Raw genomic sequence first — 18345 nt, 5'->3', positions numbered from 1 at the left:
CTGTGGATAGTAGCTGTGTCATGAAGTCAAGAATAATCTTGTATGGTACATCACTCAAATAAATAACCATGAGTTTCAAAGCCAGTGATGTTAACTGATGAAATTAAAAGCCTGGCTGCAGTATAAAGAGGTTTTGAAGTGGTGTAGACAGTCAGGATGGCTTTTGTTTAAAAGACCAAGGCTTGGTCTGGTTCATCAGTTCTGTTATCTATGTGAAACTTTACCCCTGCCATGGATTGAATTTAGATCAAGATCCACAGAGGTATTTAGATTCTTAGCTTTTATATCAGTTCCTGTGCTCTTACAGATTTCGTTGGATTATAGATATTGAGGTAGGAGTTAGGCACTGTAGTATCTCTAGTCCTTAGTAAGGAGAAGAATTTCTATGGTACAAAGGCAGCTGTTGCGAGGGACTGCAGGAAGAAGAGGCATCTGGCTCTCTCTTGGAAATGCTGTATTAAGTCCAAAATTGGCCAAGTATGAAAATTGCACAGTATGGTTGCACACAGGCCCAGCCTGAATTTGAGCCAATAATTTTACCTTCAGTGGGCTCACAGGCTCCATCAGTGTTGGGCCTGACCTTGTATGCATAGGGAGCAGTCTAACACAAGCTCCTCAAGTCTGTATCATCCTGGCTGCCATCAAGACAGGCTGCGGCTGGGTTCTTCTGTTTCCCACCATTCTTTTTGCCTGATACTGGTCAGGCATCTATCCACCACAGGATAGATGGAAGCTCCATGGCTGTGGGTGTCCAGAGGACAGCTCAGTGCTCCTCTTAACATATTTTAATGCTTTGGTTGCGCCTCAGGTATCTCTTAGCAATTATCAACCAAGTTATCTGGGTAGGTTGTATATTTAGGCTTTAAACAAGCACTGTGGTCTGCTTTTATGTGACCAATAGCTTCTTCCTGGTGTAGTTTCTGAAATCTCCTAAAACCTCATGGCCTGTCCCTTGAGCAGATAAGGAGGTCTCTATTCTCAGGGAGGCTTTTTAAATATCATTCTGTAGAGCAGCACATGCAGCCTACCTCTTCATTTGAGTCCCTGATGGAATTGAAGATGTTCCATCAACTTCCTTCACCCACCCAACCAGGTTAGCTGCCGGTCACATAGTCCCATTGCACAACTGCTGGCCTGAGATAAATCTATTTACTTAGGACACTTCAAAATAGCCTGTACTGCACGTGCCCATGGGTTGACACAAGCATAATTATCCTTCATCTCTAATGCAAATGTGCTTGAATACGTTACTCTTAAAAATGGCTGAAGACAGGTGGGTATTTAGTATGTTCACATAATAAATATGAACTAACAGAGAGAAAGGAGAGTTCTTGAATGCAGGACCGTGACTGGAAAAATGAAACCGAACCCAGCATTGCTGCTACATCAAACGGTTGTTTGCTGGCCACTGAAGGCAGTCCTAGGCCTCTTTGGCATTTCAGATATAGATCTGCTATATTAGGGTATCTCATTTGTTTGATTTGGAAGTCAAATAGTGCGTTCTTTTTCATTGGTGGCTGTAAAGAGACATGGGTCTAAGAGTCAAGATTAGTTTCTACCCATTCCTCTATTATTAATAATGCAGAGTCCATGATCAGAACGGGGAAGCAAGTCTGGTGACAGTGTAGTGAGGTGGAATAAAATCTAGCTCACTTGATGATAACTTGGTAGGCCCTGAAATACAAACAATGCAAAACCTTGGATTTTGCCAAGTAAGCATATAAAGACTGACAAGATATGGGTGCTGTCTGAGTAACAAGGAGCTATTTTTGCATGTTCACCTTCACAACTTATCTCACCATGGAAATAGACTCAAGGTGAGAAAATAATTTTGTAATCCGAGCAGAAGGCCCCTGAACTTCTGCCCTGTTTACTGGGTTAAATTTGTTTCAATTTATTGCAAAATCACAGCATTCTGAAGTAGAACATTTTTTAGATTTGGGGGAAGTTTGGAACTAGGTTTTGCTTGAGACTTACACTTGCCACCTTATTTTCAGGCAGGCTTTTGAAGATAGAAAAGCAGTTTTACTTTGTTTTCGGATTGATTGGTTCAACTTCATTGTAAAGTTCAAATAATTTATGCATTAATTTATAAATAAAAGGGGAACTGTGAACAAGAAATAATATCACAAAATGGTTGGAAAGTCACTGATCCTGAAAGAAATGTGCATTTTATTTACAGATTGTTCGCCACGATAGAACAATGGAACAAATAGTCTTCCCTGTACCCAATATTTGTGAATTCCTCACTCGGGAATCCAAAAGTCGGGTGTTCAACACAACAGAGAGAGATGAACAAGGGAGCAAAGTCAACGACTTTTTCCAACAGACAGAGGATCTGTACAACGAGATGAAATGGCAGAAGAAAATTAGGAGTAAGTACTGCAATTTCAAAAAATAGCTTAATTATGCTAAAAACCTGATTTTAAGCCTTCAAATCTAATGATACACTTTTCTCTGTTCACTCTGATACTGCAACAGGCAAAACTGTTCAGGGCTTGAGAGTGTAGGTCAGCAGAGACATCTGCATGCTGCCATAAAAAAGGCATAGTACGGAGCACTTAGTAATATAAGTAATGTGTTCAAGATGATGTTTTGGACTCCAAAAGTTAAATTGAGGGATGGATGAACTGGGTGTAGTTCCACTGAACTCAATAGAGTTGCACCTAATTAAGCCAAGGCCCCTAATATTTAACAAAAACATGTGTAGCTGCATATTTGAGGTTTGCAGATTCTGAAAAGATCATTAAAAAACTTGTAAATGTCAGTCACTTAAAAACATCTCTCACCAGAACCTCAGCTGCTTTAAATCTGCCTAACTCCCATGGACTCAGTTCCCCTTTGCCAGTTCACATCAGTCTTGCTTGACTAGGCTGAAGTATGTCCCAGTCTGTTGGCCCATACCCGTATATGTCCCGTGGTAGTGGGAGAGGCATATGTACCTCCTTAAGCTGCTTGCAGATCTGACAGGCACGGTCGAGATCATGGGGGTGAGATCAAAGCAGGGACCCAAAGAAGAGGTGCAGTGAAGCCAAGCCAGGTACCCTGAGTTTCTTGTTTAGTTCACTGGTGGGCATTACAGCTGCCAGACCTTGCCAGGAATGCAGCTGCTGCCGCTACTGATATCCTGGGGGCAGGAAGCTCCTGCCAGCTCAGCCACTGTCAACTCTGCCCTTTGCTTTTGGAGCAGAAAATCAAGGCTGCAAACCAATTAAGCATCTACACTATCCTTGAGGGATAAGGAAGAAGTTTGTATTTTATACATGTGTACATATAAAAATAAACGAGAGTGATCACTTCACTCGCTCCTAAAATGTAGATGCCATTGGGGTGACACACATCAGCTATTCACAGCAGCATTACGCGACTGATTAGGAAAAAAGTGAAGAACAGCATCTATGGTCAGAGCAGCAGGGAGTTTGGATAGTCAAAGCAGTATGGTTTAATGTAGCATCCTTAATATGATGGAAACATGAACGTTGTTTGCTGTTTTTATAAATGTCAATTCCTGGGCTATAAGTTCAGAGGCAGTAGTAAGTTTTCAGTGTGAATCCTATTGGCCTGGGTCCGCTTGCCTTGGTGGCACTGTAAGATTGTCTGTACTGACAAACTGACCAGAATAGAAGTTGAAAAATAAATTATTCCAGAATAACTCCCTATCTGCACAGTCTATTTGGGAATAAAAGTCACTATATTGTCGAAAAATTACTCTAGTAACAAAATCGTATCTGTGGTTTTTGCTTAAAGAAACACAAATAAAAGAGCCCAACCCTACACTTACATAGACCAGACCTGCCTAATGATATAAGCAAAGAAAATTGGTTTATTTTTATTCAGAACAGAAATTCCTCAATTCCTTTCATCAGTGGAATGGCCCACAAGTCTCCATGTGTTTTTTATTTGAAAAGATAATACAGGTTGAGGCTCCGTTCATTCTTTAGCCAAGTGTCTGTTTGCATGCAGTCTGCATTGCTTAAATTGACACATGTCATTTGCAATGGCTCCAAATCCTTAAATCTCAGCAGACAACAGCATAAGGTTATCACAATGAAATCTGAATATTTACCTAATCACAATTAAAGTCTATTTAGACTAAAGCCTGAGACAGTCATATGCAGCTTAAGGAGTCTACTGTTTGTAAAAACTTAGCTGGGTGCAGAGAAGTCAAGAATATGCTCTGGATACTTGCAGGAGTTTCTCTGTACTTTAAAATGTAATTAATAGGAATACATCATCTTCAAATAAACCTCTCTGGCTCGAAATTTTTTCACACCATTGCACATAGAGTCTTGTTTTAAATGTTCATTTAAACATATTGTAGCGCAGTTATATATATGAAGTGCTTGCCTGGGTCTTAGTACCCTCTGATCTTGTTTGTAGCCTTTTTGCTGAACCTTTTATGTGACTCTGGACACAAAATCTTAACTCTGTCATGCCCTATTTCCTTTTTTAGTCTTTTCTGACTAGGTTATAGGTTCTTTGGGATATAGACTATTTCTGTGTATTTGTCAGCACTTCACATAGGGAGATCCTGGCTTCGTTTGAGTCCTTTTAAGCAGGAATACAGAGCTGTTTGTCAGCAGGTAACCTTAGACATCTGAGGATCAGGCAGGAAGGAGTCAGCTTCCATAGAACCAAACCCCAATCAGACCAGATTTTACCTGTTCCCCAAACTAGATCAAGACGTGTTTAGTTTGACAGCAGTGGGGAAAATACTGCTGTTCTGCAACCTTCCCTATGCCATCGTTCTTTGAATAATGTCATCAGTGTACGTGGTCCAAATGGGTCATCTGGATGACCTATTCTGAGTCTTCCGATTGACTGGCATGGAGCGTGCTAAAATCTATTTTTTTTGCTTGATTTTGTGTCTTCATGCACAGAGGCTACAGTTTCAGAGGCAGGTGAAAAGACTCCTTCGCAAAAGATCCAGTCCTAAAATCTTAGCAGAGGCAAAACTCTAATATATAATACACTGTTTGGGGATCTTTGGATAAAAGCTCTGCTTGAAACTATGTTTCAGGCAAACCTGTGTTTAATATTTGTCTATTTTAGTTAAAGATCTGCATATTTTCTTCATTAATCTGTATTTTTTAATTCCCTTGAGGCCATTACTGATTGAGTTCCTGCCTACTTTCATTTATTGCTCCTTTTCTCCCCTTTCTAGATAATCCACCCCTGTTTTGGTTCTCCAGACACATCTCTCTCTGGGGGAGCATTTCCTTCAACCTTGCTGTATTCATCAATTTAGCAGTTGCTCTGTTCTACCCTTTTGGAGATGACGGAGATGAAGGCAAGTGGAGTTTGGTTTTATTTTTCCTTTTAATTTTAGGTGCTTTCAATTCTAAGGTAACAGTTCTATAAAACTGCATCTTCAGGTATGCTCGCATCTGCAGAAGCCATTTAGCATCTTCTAAGTAGGTACCAGATGCTGTCTGAAATGTGGTAGCTGATCTGGATGTCACATGTCCCATGCAATGTGAAGTAAAATGGACAGAACATAGCTGCTAAGACGAAGATTATCTAGATAATCTGAGCTAATTCTTTTTTTTTTATATTGCCATATTGCAGTGTACTACTGTGCACATTCAGTTACTGCTTTTGAGCTAAGGAGGCTGTCCCTGGCAGCAGAGGGGCAGAGATTGCTTAAAAATGACCATTTTGAATGACTTGCAGTCTTAAAAACATACAGAATGGAATGATTTGGTAACTAGCTTGTTGGATTTTGACTATTTAGTTTGTTGTGTTAAAAGGACCTAACTGTTTCAGGGGATAAATGCATTATATAAAAATATGCTTAAAATCTGTGATTCTGTCTCTGCTTCATCACATGTCCCAGGAAATACAGCAAATAATAAATTTTCATTAAATAAATGCAGCAGACTAGCGGGAGGCCTCTTTGAATCCAAAACAAGCTTAATTGGGATAAAGGAGACTAAATAGTTCGCAATACTGGGAATGGGAGTAGAGTTATTCACCTCTGGGTCTTTGATTCGTGTCCAGTCCAGTCAGTAATGTGACTGAAAGTCACCTCTGTCTGATGGCATGTGAACTGGGCTGGTGGAAGCAGTCCAGCTTCTAGTAGATACATGTGCTTTTCACAAACACCAGTTGGCACCAGCAAACATTCCTGTTGGCTGGCTAAACAGAAAGGCAGCAGATTAAAATATATTGGCATGGAGACCGCGTTGCCCTTTCACCCTACAGGGTGGTCTCTGCAGGTCACGGCACAGGCATCTCCGCAGCCTTGCATAGCAAAGTTTGCAGGGCTGTGCTGTGTAAAACGGAAGCATTTGTACTTAGTGCTTTCCTGTTTGTAAACTGAAGAGTCACTCGGCGTGCACACACATTAGAGCCCATGCACGATGAGAGGAGAAATAAAGAGTTAAAAAGAAACCTTTTAAGATACTAAATTATAGCTAATCTATACTCATGGAAATCCTCTGGTTTGCAGTCAGTAGGCATTAATACTTATTTTGAACTGCAGATTTATATAGTATTAGTTTAAGTGGTGCCAGTAATCCAGTGATTTCAGTGATAGCAAATTTCAGGATTGCAGTTCCTAGTGCTTGTAGAAGCAAAAGCAATTTCTGAACAATAAACAATAGGTGTGGCCAAATGGGATTAGCAGGTCATGAGGCAGCCTCCTTACTTCCAGCCTCCCTCTTCACCAAAACCTGATCTCACAGCCAGAGTTTGTCTCCCATTTTTCCCTTTTGCCTTGTGTAAATCCCCCCATACTCAGATATCTGAGGTGCCTGAGCTGATCTAATCATCCCAAGAATGCTGCCTTTCAGTAGATTTCTACAGTTCTTACATCATATGACATAAGTGAAATTGTGCTCCTGATGACGACTCCTTGCCTCCGGCGTGCATGTCTGCACACATTACCGGTGTGGGTCCTGCGACGTGAAATTGTTTGACCTGCAGTAGGAAAGAAGGAAAAATTATTTGTTAAAGAAACACTGATTGCTTTGGCATCACCTTTCAGATCCACTTGGAAGTTATTTTTTAGGATCCATTAAAAGTTTCCAAATCTTGTTGGCAAAGAAACTGACGGAGCTGACCTTGAACCTCCTGCCAAGGGTATAAACACTCCTGAACTTTGGAAAAGTTTGGATGCCATCTGAATATTGAGGCTAGGGCCCCATCTCATTGTTTTCTAATCCCACTGAAGCTTCTCAGCTGTGTGTCTGTTGCCAAAGAGATAGCATGATTTGTATTGTGAGTCTAGCTAAATTTTCTATTCCCTTCTCCCCTGTCACTGACCTCTCGGGTTCATCTGATAACAATAGAAGTCAGTATACAAGTGTGACAGTGCCCCAAGATCTGAATGTGCTTTTTATATCACAGCAATGTGGTTGTGTTTCCAGGGCTTTAAGCAGAGGAGGGAGGGAAAACAGGGGCATCACTCAAAACTCAGGGAGAGCCTGGAGCCAGCATCTTGCAGAGCAGCAAAGAGACTGACTGACTCTGAAGGCAGTGGCGCACACGCCCGCAGGAGCTCAGCAAGACCCGGGACCCGCTGCCTCCCCAGGAGCAAGGCACAGCTATTCAGCTGCTCTCGGCAATGCAGATGCTGCCTGTTCCTGCTGAGGTCCCCGTGGCTGCCTCCCGTTGCGGCAAGTGCCTTCCTCCCATGTAGAAGCAGAGGCTCCCGCTGATCACCCGCAGCTGTTCAGCTGAAAGCTGCTTTTCTAAAACAGGGACACTGCAGCGCGGTGCCAGTTGCTGCGCCACCCCGAGGACCGGCTATTTCTGTAGCTGAGCAATCATGGATTTAGGCCGGAGGAGCCCTAATGATCCCTGCAGAAGGGAGCTGATCAGTAGCTTGCTCCAGGAGAAGGGTAAACTGTTTCATCTCTGAGCACTCCTCAGATTTTAATGGAAATTTCATTAGCTGCTCGTATTATTACCTGTGCAAAAATCAACAACGCTATGATAATAATAGTTCTTACTGCGATTAGAGCAAGTTGTGGTCAGCAGTTGTGATGCACGCTTTTTGTTAGCTATATTGGCAAAGGAATTGATCTTTTGGATCTGTTTCTTGGTGAAAAATGGTCTCTCCAAAGACGCCTTTCTCAAATTGCCTTTTCTCCTCTATACAGGCACGCTCTCTCCGTTGTTTTCACTCCTCCTTTGGATAGCAGTGGCGTTTTGTACAGCAATGCTGTTTTTCATCTCCAAGCCTGTTGGTATTCGACCCTTTTTGGTGTCTGTTATTCTCAGGTCTATATATACTATAGGGCTCGGTCCTACCTTGATACTTCTTGGTGCTGCTAATGTAAGTACTTAAAAAGCAAGCAGAATTTCCCTTTCAGCAGAAGCGGAGATATTAAGGGTCTCCCATTAAAAAAAGCCTTTGATTAGAGCTGTGCAAAGAACTTATTTTTCTGGTTCGCTGGTTAAGCCAAAAAAATAAATCATTTCCAGTCATCCTGAAACAGCAGATTCAGCAAAATAGGAAGCTAAGAAAAAAAGCTGGTTTGGTTTTGTGCATATGCAAATATTTTAAAAATAAAAACAATATGAAATTTAATGAAATACTGCCAAAAAAGGGGAATCCAATTTACAGTTTCTTGTGTTAAAAGAATAATTTTTTCTACCAATATGCTCAGCAAAATTGACACAAATTTGTGAGGTGTTTCTGCAAGCTTAGACATATTTTTGAGAAGAAAAACGTTTTTTTAAATTAAGAGATCTGGAAAAGGGCTGAGAGAACTTTTAACTCAGACATTAATAAATTTGCATGTTTACTGAGCTTGGTAAGATATACAGTCATGCTCACAAGTCATCTATTTAGATCTCTGCCTGACTGCTCCAGCTCTAATTCACCTTAGCACCAGGTATCAAAGTATTGTGATATTTGCCACCAGTTCTGTGAGAATGTCATATACTTAAACCAACCCAGACATAGTCAATGGTAAAGACAAGCAAGCTGTGCTCGCCCATGTCAAATTTGTGAAAGAATAAAGCATGTTGAGTCCTCACTGCGTGTTCTAGACTACCAGACAGATGAGATTAGCCCCTTTCGTATTTACGTCGGCACTGCTGTTCACATGCAAGCAAAGCTCAGAGCAATGGAGAATCTGAGGCTGTTGCTTAAATGCTATACTCCAGAAATGCCCCCAGTATTTATTTTTAGGGATTTTATATTGAAAAACATGATCTGAAGGAAATGGTAGATCTCACACACCCCCCCCACACTTTCTGTTGTGTTACTATTGTTCTCTTTATAGTAGCATGCCTAGCTGCTCTTACATAGTCTTGAGTCTAAACTCAAAATTGTTAGGAATTCACTCCCCAGTTGTTTTTTTAATGCCTTATGACATTAATCCCACCCTGCCTACTCGCTAATGTTATAGAAATAAATCACAATGTAATGAGGCACAGTGCAGTGTTAGTGGGTGATGTACTTCCACTTACTCTCATGGGCCCGTTCCCAGTGGACCTTGGGAGTTCAGTTTCTCTCATCTGACTCCAGCTACCTAGAAGTTGAGCATTTAGTCAAAGTAACCTATCTAGACTTTTTGCAGCAATGCAAACAAATACCAGGAGTTTTCTGATGGAATAAACCTAGCCTTTGTTTCCCCCCACAGCTTTGTAACAAAATAGTGTTTCTGGTGAGCTTTGTGGGGAACCGTGGAACTTTTACCCGTGGCTACAGAGCGGTCATCATGGACATGGCTTTTCTCTATCATGTAGCGTATGTCCTGGTCTGCATGCTGGGCCTCTGTGTGCATGAATTCTTCTATAGTTTCCTGGTAAGTATGTGCTTCTGTGGAGGGGAAAACTTTGCAAAAATAGAAAATACCGTTTACCCATGCAGCTGTCTTCAATTTCTTCCTGACAATTGAGCCAAATCATGTGTATTTTTAGCATACCGTTGTGTTGCTGCCCCTTAGGAGCTGCTGTTTTCTTTAGAACCTGTTTCTGTTAGGACGTATTTTATCTGGGTTAGAATTGAAAGTTTGCTCATTTCCTTTCAGACAATCATCATACAGCCCACTCCTTGTTGCCGCCCTTCCCCAGCATACCTATATTCTGTGTATGTTGTTCCTGTATCTAGTGTCAGTCATAATCTCTTTGGAACAGGAGTTGCCCACTGGTGTGTGCATCATACTTATACCAAAAGATCCCATTCCTCAGTTCATCTTGCAGCCTTAATAAAAAAACCCATATATCTATGTATTACTTGGGAAGCAGGGACAGCATGCCTCTGGTGTAGCAGGAAGATTCATCACTTTAAATGTATCCCACTTTCATTTTCTTTTGTTGCCATTTCCCAGATGGAGTGCCTTTTTATAATATGATACAGGTGCAATGAAAATGAATCATACAAAATTATGCTAAACTCAGCTAACTGCTCCCTTCATGCTGAATAGCAGTAAAAGGTGTTTCACTGCTCTTGTTTTCTAATCCTTTTGCTTTATACTGGACTGTGTGAAACTTGTAGGGAGACTGACTAAATTGTGGTCATTTACACGGGTTCACTTTCCTGTTGTATTTTTCTCAGCTTCCTGAAGAGTGGTGAGCTCCCAGCATTTCAGAGAGTTGTGCTAAGCACATGAAAATTTTCAGGTGTTCAGTCCTTGCTCTGGTAGGGCTTCTGTTGGAGTCAGGCTTTCCAGATCTTCATATTAAAATGAGCTTCACAGTTTGGGCAGATTTCAAAGAACCCAAGATTTTGTGGCTGTAGCTGCAGGGCACTTTTCAAATGGACGTTACTCTCCTGATTAAAAAATGCACAGGAAATTACCTCTTATTCCTTCAATGAGTAGGGTGATCTCTACCTTAAAATACTTTCCAAGGTGCCAAGTAGTTTAAGAAACATTTTATATACCTACTTTTTTTCAGTGACGGCTATTGACAAACATCCATGATTCACTGATGTTAGAATTGTCCATATTCCAAGTTACTTCCAGGTGTTCACTTTGTAATGGAAATATTCTAAACCCTCATATTTTTTCCTCATTTTATGCATTGTCATGTACAGAATGAATGATAACTGTCTTTCCTCTTTCTTCCTTTATTATTGATCCTTTCACAAGGCTGTGGATTTCAGATCTTGTGAATTGTGACTAATACCTTCTTCTGTGGACCATTTTGATAAATCATAGTGTGTCACTTTATGTCTGTAATCTGTTTGTTTTGAAGTGGAAATACATACATTATAGATAAGGTCCAAAGCACTATAGAGCATCAATGGAATTGCAAGTGAAAAAAAACGCTATAGTTTCTTGAAAAGCTCTTAGCACGTTCAATTGCTATTTTAGGCCTTTGACATTTAAAGCGGTATTATCTTAATGTATACTTTTCTTTAAAGTTAAATACCAGGAAAGCATATAGTGCTGTGTAAAGAATAGAAGTTTCTAGTTTTATACAAACAGTGCAATGAATTTAACTTTGTCCTAAAAAGAGATGGCCGTGATCCTCATACATGTGAGTGACTTTTAAATGATACCATGAGCTCAAAGAAACAGTTTACAGACATGTCATTACTTGCATACATGAGTGCATTTTCGAGTTGCAACCCATGCATGTTTATCAGATGGGAAATAGCATGAAAAATTAATTTGTACATGTAGATCCATAGTATGAAGACACTGTTTCTTAATTATAATCTAAGCTGGTTTTGGACATGGGGAAACAATGGATCTTGTTGGTAACAGTTACCCACATCTAGATCAGGGACATATATAATATATACACAGTGGCTTTGGAATTTGCTATAATCTATCTTAAAATTTAAAGTTCTGTGCTAGATTTCCTCTTCCTATAAGAATGCCCAGCTGCCCCTGAAATCAATGTGAATTGTGTGCTTACGAAGCTGAGAATTTAGAACATGACTAGATGTATGTTTCAGTAGTTTAGATTGTTTTCCTATGTAGCATCTATATATTGCCTCATTTGTATTCATTTTTCCTCTACTGTCTGCTTTTCCCAGCTGTTTGATCTGGTCTACAGAGAAGAGACTTTGCTAAACGTGATAAAAAGTGTTACCCGGAATGGTCGTTCCATTATCCTCACTGCAGTGCTAGCACTCATCCTAGTTTATCTCTTCTCTATCATTGGGTTCCTCTTCTTGAAAGATGACTTTATCATGGAGGTTGACAGATTGAAAATCAGGACCCCTGTTGCAGGTATTGTTTTTGATAGTGAAATTTGCTTCCAACATATGCCTTTTCTGTCTGTCTAACCTAACTTTCCTCTAAGGAAATTTAATTTTTTTTATTTTTATATGGGGGAGCAGAACTAACTCTGTATACCTTAGGACTAAATTAAGTCTCTGGGTAAAATCTAATGTGTAGAGTTGTTTTAGCCTCGGTTTATTTGTGAAATGCTAAAATCTAACACACATACTTGATTTATTACATTTTCTTTTCTAACTCATGCTACTGTAAGAAAAAAGAAACCTACATTTCCTAAGCATTTGGAAGAGCAACTCGAAGTGGATTCTGTTCATTCTCTACCCTCCTTAAAAGCACCTTATAGTATTTTCTGTGTACTGCGTGAGGCATGTGATCTTAACACGTCCAGTAGATGTATTCGTTTGATTACTTTTTAAGCTTCATCCAGCAGAAATTTATTACGGAATCCACACTCCTGCTGATAGGAGATTTCCTGGAGCATCTTTTAAATTTAGTGTGTATTTCATGAACATCAATGTTAGAGTATAATCCTGGCTTCACTAAAATAGTGGGGATGTTTTTAACGAGTTTTAGAAAGGCCACGATTTCAACTTTCTGGAATGAGAGATTTTACTAGTGTGGATAGGGTGTTACAGACTTGCTTTGCTAGAGAAAAAAGCCAGGTCTGGTCTGTTGAGATCTTTGTATACGCTGTCAACCAGCCTGCTGGGAGCATAGGCAGAGAAGTAACTGCATAGAAATACCTGAGAATAGCTTGTGACTAAATTCACAGAGGCTTGATTTGCCCAAATGCTGAGCTCTTCAGACCTGTACACAAGCACAGAAGAACTAGGGGGGTCCACCCCGGACTATGCGCGCTCAGTGTTTGTCAGTTCTTTCCTAACTTTGTTTTTTCAGGACCTAAAGCACACAAACAAGGCAAAGTTCATTCAAGACTCATGGTCATGGTGCGCTCATGTAGCTGGTTTGATACCATATTAAAAAAAAAAGAATCTGATGGATTTCTTTAACAAACCTGGCTTCTTCCCACTGATTGGCTCAAAAGGGCTAAGGTGGCTTATATGTGACTTACCATTCATTTTGGGGACAGAACTTACGATCTGAAGTTTCACTTTGAAAGATAATCATGGCCATCACAGAAGGACAGCTGCGAGGCTACACCCAGCACTGGTCGGGTCCAGTACAGTAGTTCCTGCGTGCTTGTGTTTTCTCTGTTCAGTTCTTGGCAGATTTTTGTGGCATGGGTATATTCTTGCTGGCTTTATACATAGCCATTCCTGATCAAAAACTCATCAAGAAAATATGCTGACAATATACTGATGGAACATTATGCATCCCAAGACAAGTGCTTTAAATTTTTTCTTTATAAAGTAGCGTGAAGAGAAAGTCAGAGTGGATGTTTTCTGTGTTACACAGATTGTCTTACACTGTTACTTTGGTTGTATGATTTTGCCTTCATTTTTTTCTCCTTAAGCCTTTTTGTATCTCTGACTTGAAATGCAGAGAAATGTTGAAGAAGCACAAGATAAAATTGGTTTGATAAAATCAAGCTGATGTATACATTTACCCACTTTGGGAATGTTAAATTAGTGTTTTACACAAACCTATACATATTTACAAATGAGTATCAAACTGTGTTATAATCCTTGAAAACTCTTAAATATTCTACGTTCAGGATAACTGAACATCAGCTTGGTGTCCTTCTTGTCAGCTTTTGTGAATAATTTATCTAATGGTTTTTAAACTGACATTATTCTCATATCTGACAGTTGTTTCTTGCTTTGAATATATTTTGTTCTAACTAGAAGTAGCAGCATTTGATGTAGATTCATTAATTTCAGGAGATGAAATGGGAATAGCTGTGCTTATACAGTAAATATAAAACTATGTTTTGTTCCTTGTGATTGCTTTGAGCTGTTGAGGCAGACTGTTTGAGGAAGAAGGAATTTGTGGTATAATTTGTTCTGCTTTTTCTTTTCAACTTTTCAAATCAGTGATTCACTTCTAGAAAATAATGATTTAAAACTTTGTATCAGTGCAGTATTTGTCTTTTTGTCTATATCCTGCTTTTTCTGCAGGTATTGGTGAAGTCCCCACTACAACCCTCACATCAATGGTGGGAGCCTGTGCGAAAGAGAACTGTTCCACAAGCATCCCAGTTATTAACCCAGGTTAGTACAAAAGTTCCCCCAAACTGCTGATCAGTTAGAACTGAGGGATTTGTGTATTATTATTGCAAAGACTTTTGCTAGTGTGAGAAGTGCTGATCATTGTTCTAAGTCAGAAGTGCTCAACTCTCATAAGGCTTGGAGCTTGGTTGGCAGCTTGCCTTTAATGCGAGTGCTTCCCACACCTGATTTCCACTTGCATTGGCATTAATTTTGTTACTAAAAGAGCTTGCTGAATCGTAATGCTTTAACATACAGGTTGCTTCTTTCCAGCTGACTTTGCTGAGAGAAAAAGCTTGCTACTTATCTGCAGCATCCTCACCTGCACACACTGTGCAACTATTAGATCCATTTAGGGCCACATAAGTTGATTTTAATGGCGCAGCATGTATCACCAAGCTTTTGTATATACTTTTTACATGCTTCTAGGCCAAGGTTGTAGTGTAGCCAGAAGACCTAAGAGCCCAGATCCAGGACCAAGTTACTATGTCTTAATGAGTTACTGTGGCTCAGCTAAGCAGAGGCAGCAGTCCATCTGTGCATTCTTAGCTTGTGGCAAACGCAAGGAAATGCAGACTCTTGCAAGCCTTTCTTGTGGTAGCTAAATTGTGTTGCTTCGTGCTTGTGGCAAGTTGTAGCTGTACGCTTCTACGGGAGAACTTATCTTGGGCCGCATACCTCCGGGACACAGGGCTCTGCCCGCCCTGGGGACAGTGATGCACAGACATCAACATGATGGATACAAAATGTCCGTTTATTTGGCTGCGTCACACGCTTATATAGCTCTTGCGGTTCCTGTTCCTGCCACTCCTATGGGGAGGAGTCTATCTTTCCGTTACATCCCGTGATCTTCCGGTCGCCGATCCCTGTCTATTCCCCTACAGCAAGTGAAGGGTTTAATTGCTCTGATTCAGCAATTAGATCCTTCTGATCTATATGTCAGAAGGACCCTGTCAACTTTAAATATGCTTAGTTAAAATAAAAGGTCTGACCAGTGTATACTGCTGGGACACTTACCAGATACCAGTTACCAGACACTGGGTGAGGAAAGAATTTTTCCTAGATAAGCTGACTGAGTGCTTTTCCCTCTTCTGTAGTTTGAGGCTACAGGGTCACTCAGGAGTTTTGCTGGCCAAATGCACTGCTAGACAGGGACCTGTGACAGTCCTACTTACTGTGACAGTGCTACTCCTACTTTCTTCCTGTGGCACAGTCCAGTTGTGATGGTTGGTCTTTCACTACAGATGTTAAGTTTGGTTCAGGGTGTTGTGGCCTTTGCAGTGTGGGTGTGTGCACAGTGGATGGTCTACAGGATTCAAATATTTACTGCCACAGTTGCCTGTGGTTGCTGGGGGCTGAAACTGCAGACGTAAGTGGTCCTTTTTTATCCTGTGTTCCAGTATAATGCTGTTTCACATGCTTATTCTTCCACTACTAATTTTTGAGTTTTTAGGATCAGGGAGAGGGCTATAAAAGTAAGCTTTTTCTCCCCAGCTGGTGTGTAAACAGGCCTCATAAACAACATGGGAAGCTGTCTGACTAGATAGGGAAAACGGTCTAAGGAGCTATTGGCAAAGCTGCTGCATTCAAAGAGTAATTGATCAGTCAGAAGAGATGCAGTGTGGCTTTTGCCAAGCTCTTAAATGACAGAATTCTCGCATTTCTTATTGTTTGGATACCATTTCTTTAGAATTAATAATGAAAAGGGGCTATACAAAACCTCTAAGTGCACTGTCACTTATTCTTGGAGAAGTTTATTAATCCAGTAATGTTAAAAAAAAACAACATCAGCAAGAACAGTTTTGCTCATCTTAGCCAGTGAATGACCTGACAAAAAGTGGTGCTCTGCCTTCAGTCTTCTCCTGGGACAGATCTATCTTCTGATAAGAGCACGAGCACGTTGGAATGCAAAGGCAGTTCAGCCTGAGGTTTGGTGGCATTCATGTTGTAGCAGCATGAAAAAGTCCACAGCTGTCTGTAAGAAACATAAAAAGTTCTCAATGGCATCTTAGGTCCAGAGTGAAGACAAAAATATGTTGCTTTTCAGATCAGGTCACCACTAATCATTTGTTCTGGTGAGACTCTGCTTCCACCTTGAATTTCACTGGTTGAACATGTGCTCAGTCATTGCTCATGCTGGCGAGGGAGTTAACTTGGGAGCCATTCTGCTCTACTCAGAGAGTGTCCCCTGTCTATAGCCTGCTTCCTCCCTGCTGCCCTGAGCAGTCAGCATAAAAATATTTTGTCTCATCTCCCTGGGAGTCTCCCATCTTTCACTCCAAAGGCCTTTCCATATCATGGTGAAGTGCTTAATCACATAAAGGAACTTCACATCCTACAGTACGTGGCTCTTTGCACTCCATAGCCCATCAAGACATATGCTAGAAAGGTGCACAGATACCTCTTTGTAAAAGCGGATGTTTTCAAAGGCTCATCCACTCCCAGGTCTGGTAACGCTCTGTGCAAGTTCAGCCAGATCCATGTGGACACTCGTGTGTCTCCCCTGTCTGTGCTTGTGTTAGAGATCAGGCCCAGAAGCCAGGTAGCTGGGGGCCATCAGATGAGGATCGTTGAAGTAAATCTTCCTATCATCCCACTTACTGCCCTGTGATTAACATTGTGGGGTGATCTTAGTGCTTAACCTGCATTACAGAAGACAGCCTACCTAGTGCTCTCTAGCCACTAATGAGCAACAAACCAGGCTGGAACTGGTTGTAAATAAACCCTCCTGAACCTCAGTTAGTGTCAACATTGGGTCCTTAGCAACATTTCATAGAATCATTGAATCGTTAAGGTTGGAAAAGACCTCTAGGATAATCAAGTCCAACCGTCAACCCAACACTACCATGTCTCCTAAACCGTGCCCTGAAGTGCCGTGTCTACACGTCTTTTAAATACCTCCAGGGATGGTGAATCCACCACCTCTCTGGGCAGCCTCTTCCAATGCCTGACCACTCTTTCAGTAAAAATATTTTTCCTAATATCCAATCTAAACCTCCCCCGACACAGTGTGAAGCCATTTCCTCTCATTCTATCCTTAGTGACCTGGGAGAAGGGACCAACACCCACCTTGCTACAACCTCCCTTCAGGTAGTTGTAGAGAGCGATAAGGTCGCCCCTCAGCCTCGTCTTCTCCAGGCTAAACAACCCCAGTTCCCTCAACCTCTCCTTATAAGACCTGCTCTCCAGACCCTTCACCAGCTTCGTTGCCCTTCTCTGGACACGCTCCAGCAACCCCATGTCCTTCTTGTACTGAGGGGCACAAAACTGCAAGGTGCAGCCTCACCAGTGCCGAGTACAGGGGCACGATCACTTCCCTTCTCCTGCTGGCCACACTTTTCCTGATGCAAGCCAGGATGCTGTTGGCCTTCTTAGCCACCTGGGCACACTGCTGGCTCATGTTCACCTGGCTGTTGACCAGCACCCCCAGGTCCTTCTCTGCTGCGCAGCTCTCCAGCCACTCCTCCCCAGGACTGTAGCGTTGCATGGGGTTGTGACCAAATGGGCGTAGTCTGTGTCAACGGGCTGAGTCTGGGTTATGAGTGCTGCTGAGCACTGGGGCAAACCAGCTGGGGCAGAATATGTGCCCATAGGGTTATCCGGCTCCCAGACTGAAGGTAGGTCTTGTTGCTCCGTGTCTGGGAACGGAAGTAAAGTAGACATGCAGATGTTTGTACTCTCCCCACAGCCTACATTACTGCACTGGAGGTTTCTGCCAACTTCAGGCTGCCTGCTGTCTGATTCTCTGGCAAAGAGCAACCTGAGCTTGCTCTTCTGAGTGCAATGTGGGGTTCTGATTCTCTGTGTTGAAAAATATGCCAGTCAGCTGATGAGTGCTATCTTGTGTCTGGGCTTGCCCTGAACTTGCCTCTTGGTGGACATGAAGAGTTGTGAGTTAGGTTGTCTGCCAGATGACTCTCTCTGGTGTTGCAGCTTCCCATTCACAGCCCTGGTTTATCCTCACCGTTCACCAGAATCTGACTATCTACTGTTTCCAGCACCTGACCTTGGTCTTGTGAACAGTGAAA

General features: G+C 41.5%; 1 protein-coding gene across 3 annotated transcripts in view; it reads left to right on the top strand.

Moving 5' to 3' along the window:
• ITPR2 (inositol 1,4,5-trisphosphate receptor type 2) overlaps window positions 1–18345 on the top strand; it is a 279885-nt gene that overhangs the window by 230091 nt on the left and 31449 nt on the right. For all 3 annotated transcript variants that reach the window (XM_064460370.1, XM_064460362.1, XM_064460379.1), the window contains 6 exons: window positions 2183–2375; window positions 5165–5290; window positions 8106–8281; window positions 9597–9761; window positions 11945–12140; window positions 14228–14320. In XM_064460370.1, the coding sequence (XP_064316440.1) occupies window positions 2183–2375; window positions 5165–5290; window positions 8106–8281; window positions 9597–9761; window positions 11945–12140; window positions 14228–14320 (949 nt within the window). The remainder of the gene's footprint in view (window positions 1–2182; window positions 2376–5164; window positions 5291–8105; window positions 8282–9596; window positions 9762–11944; window positions 12141–14227; window positions 14321–18345) is intronic.

Source organism: Phalacrocorax carbo, chromosome 1, assembly GCF_963921805.1.
Source record: "Phalacrocorax carbo chromosome 1, bPhaCar2.1, whole genome shotgun sequence".
Classification (NCBI taxonomy): Eukaryota; Metazoa; Chordata; class Aves; order Suliformes; family Phalacrocoracidae; genus Phalacrocorax; species Phalacrocorax carbo.
Note: the sequence above shows the minus strand (reverse complement) of the source record. Positions and strands in the feature narration are given on the sequence as shown.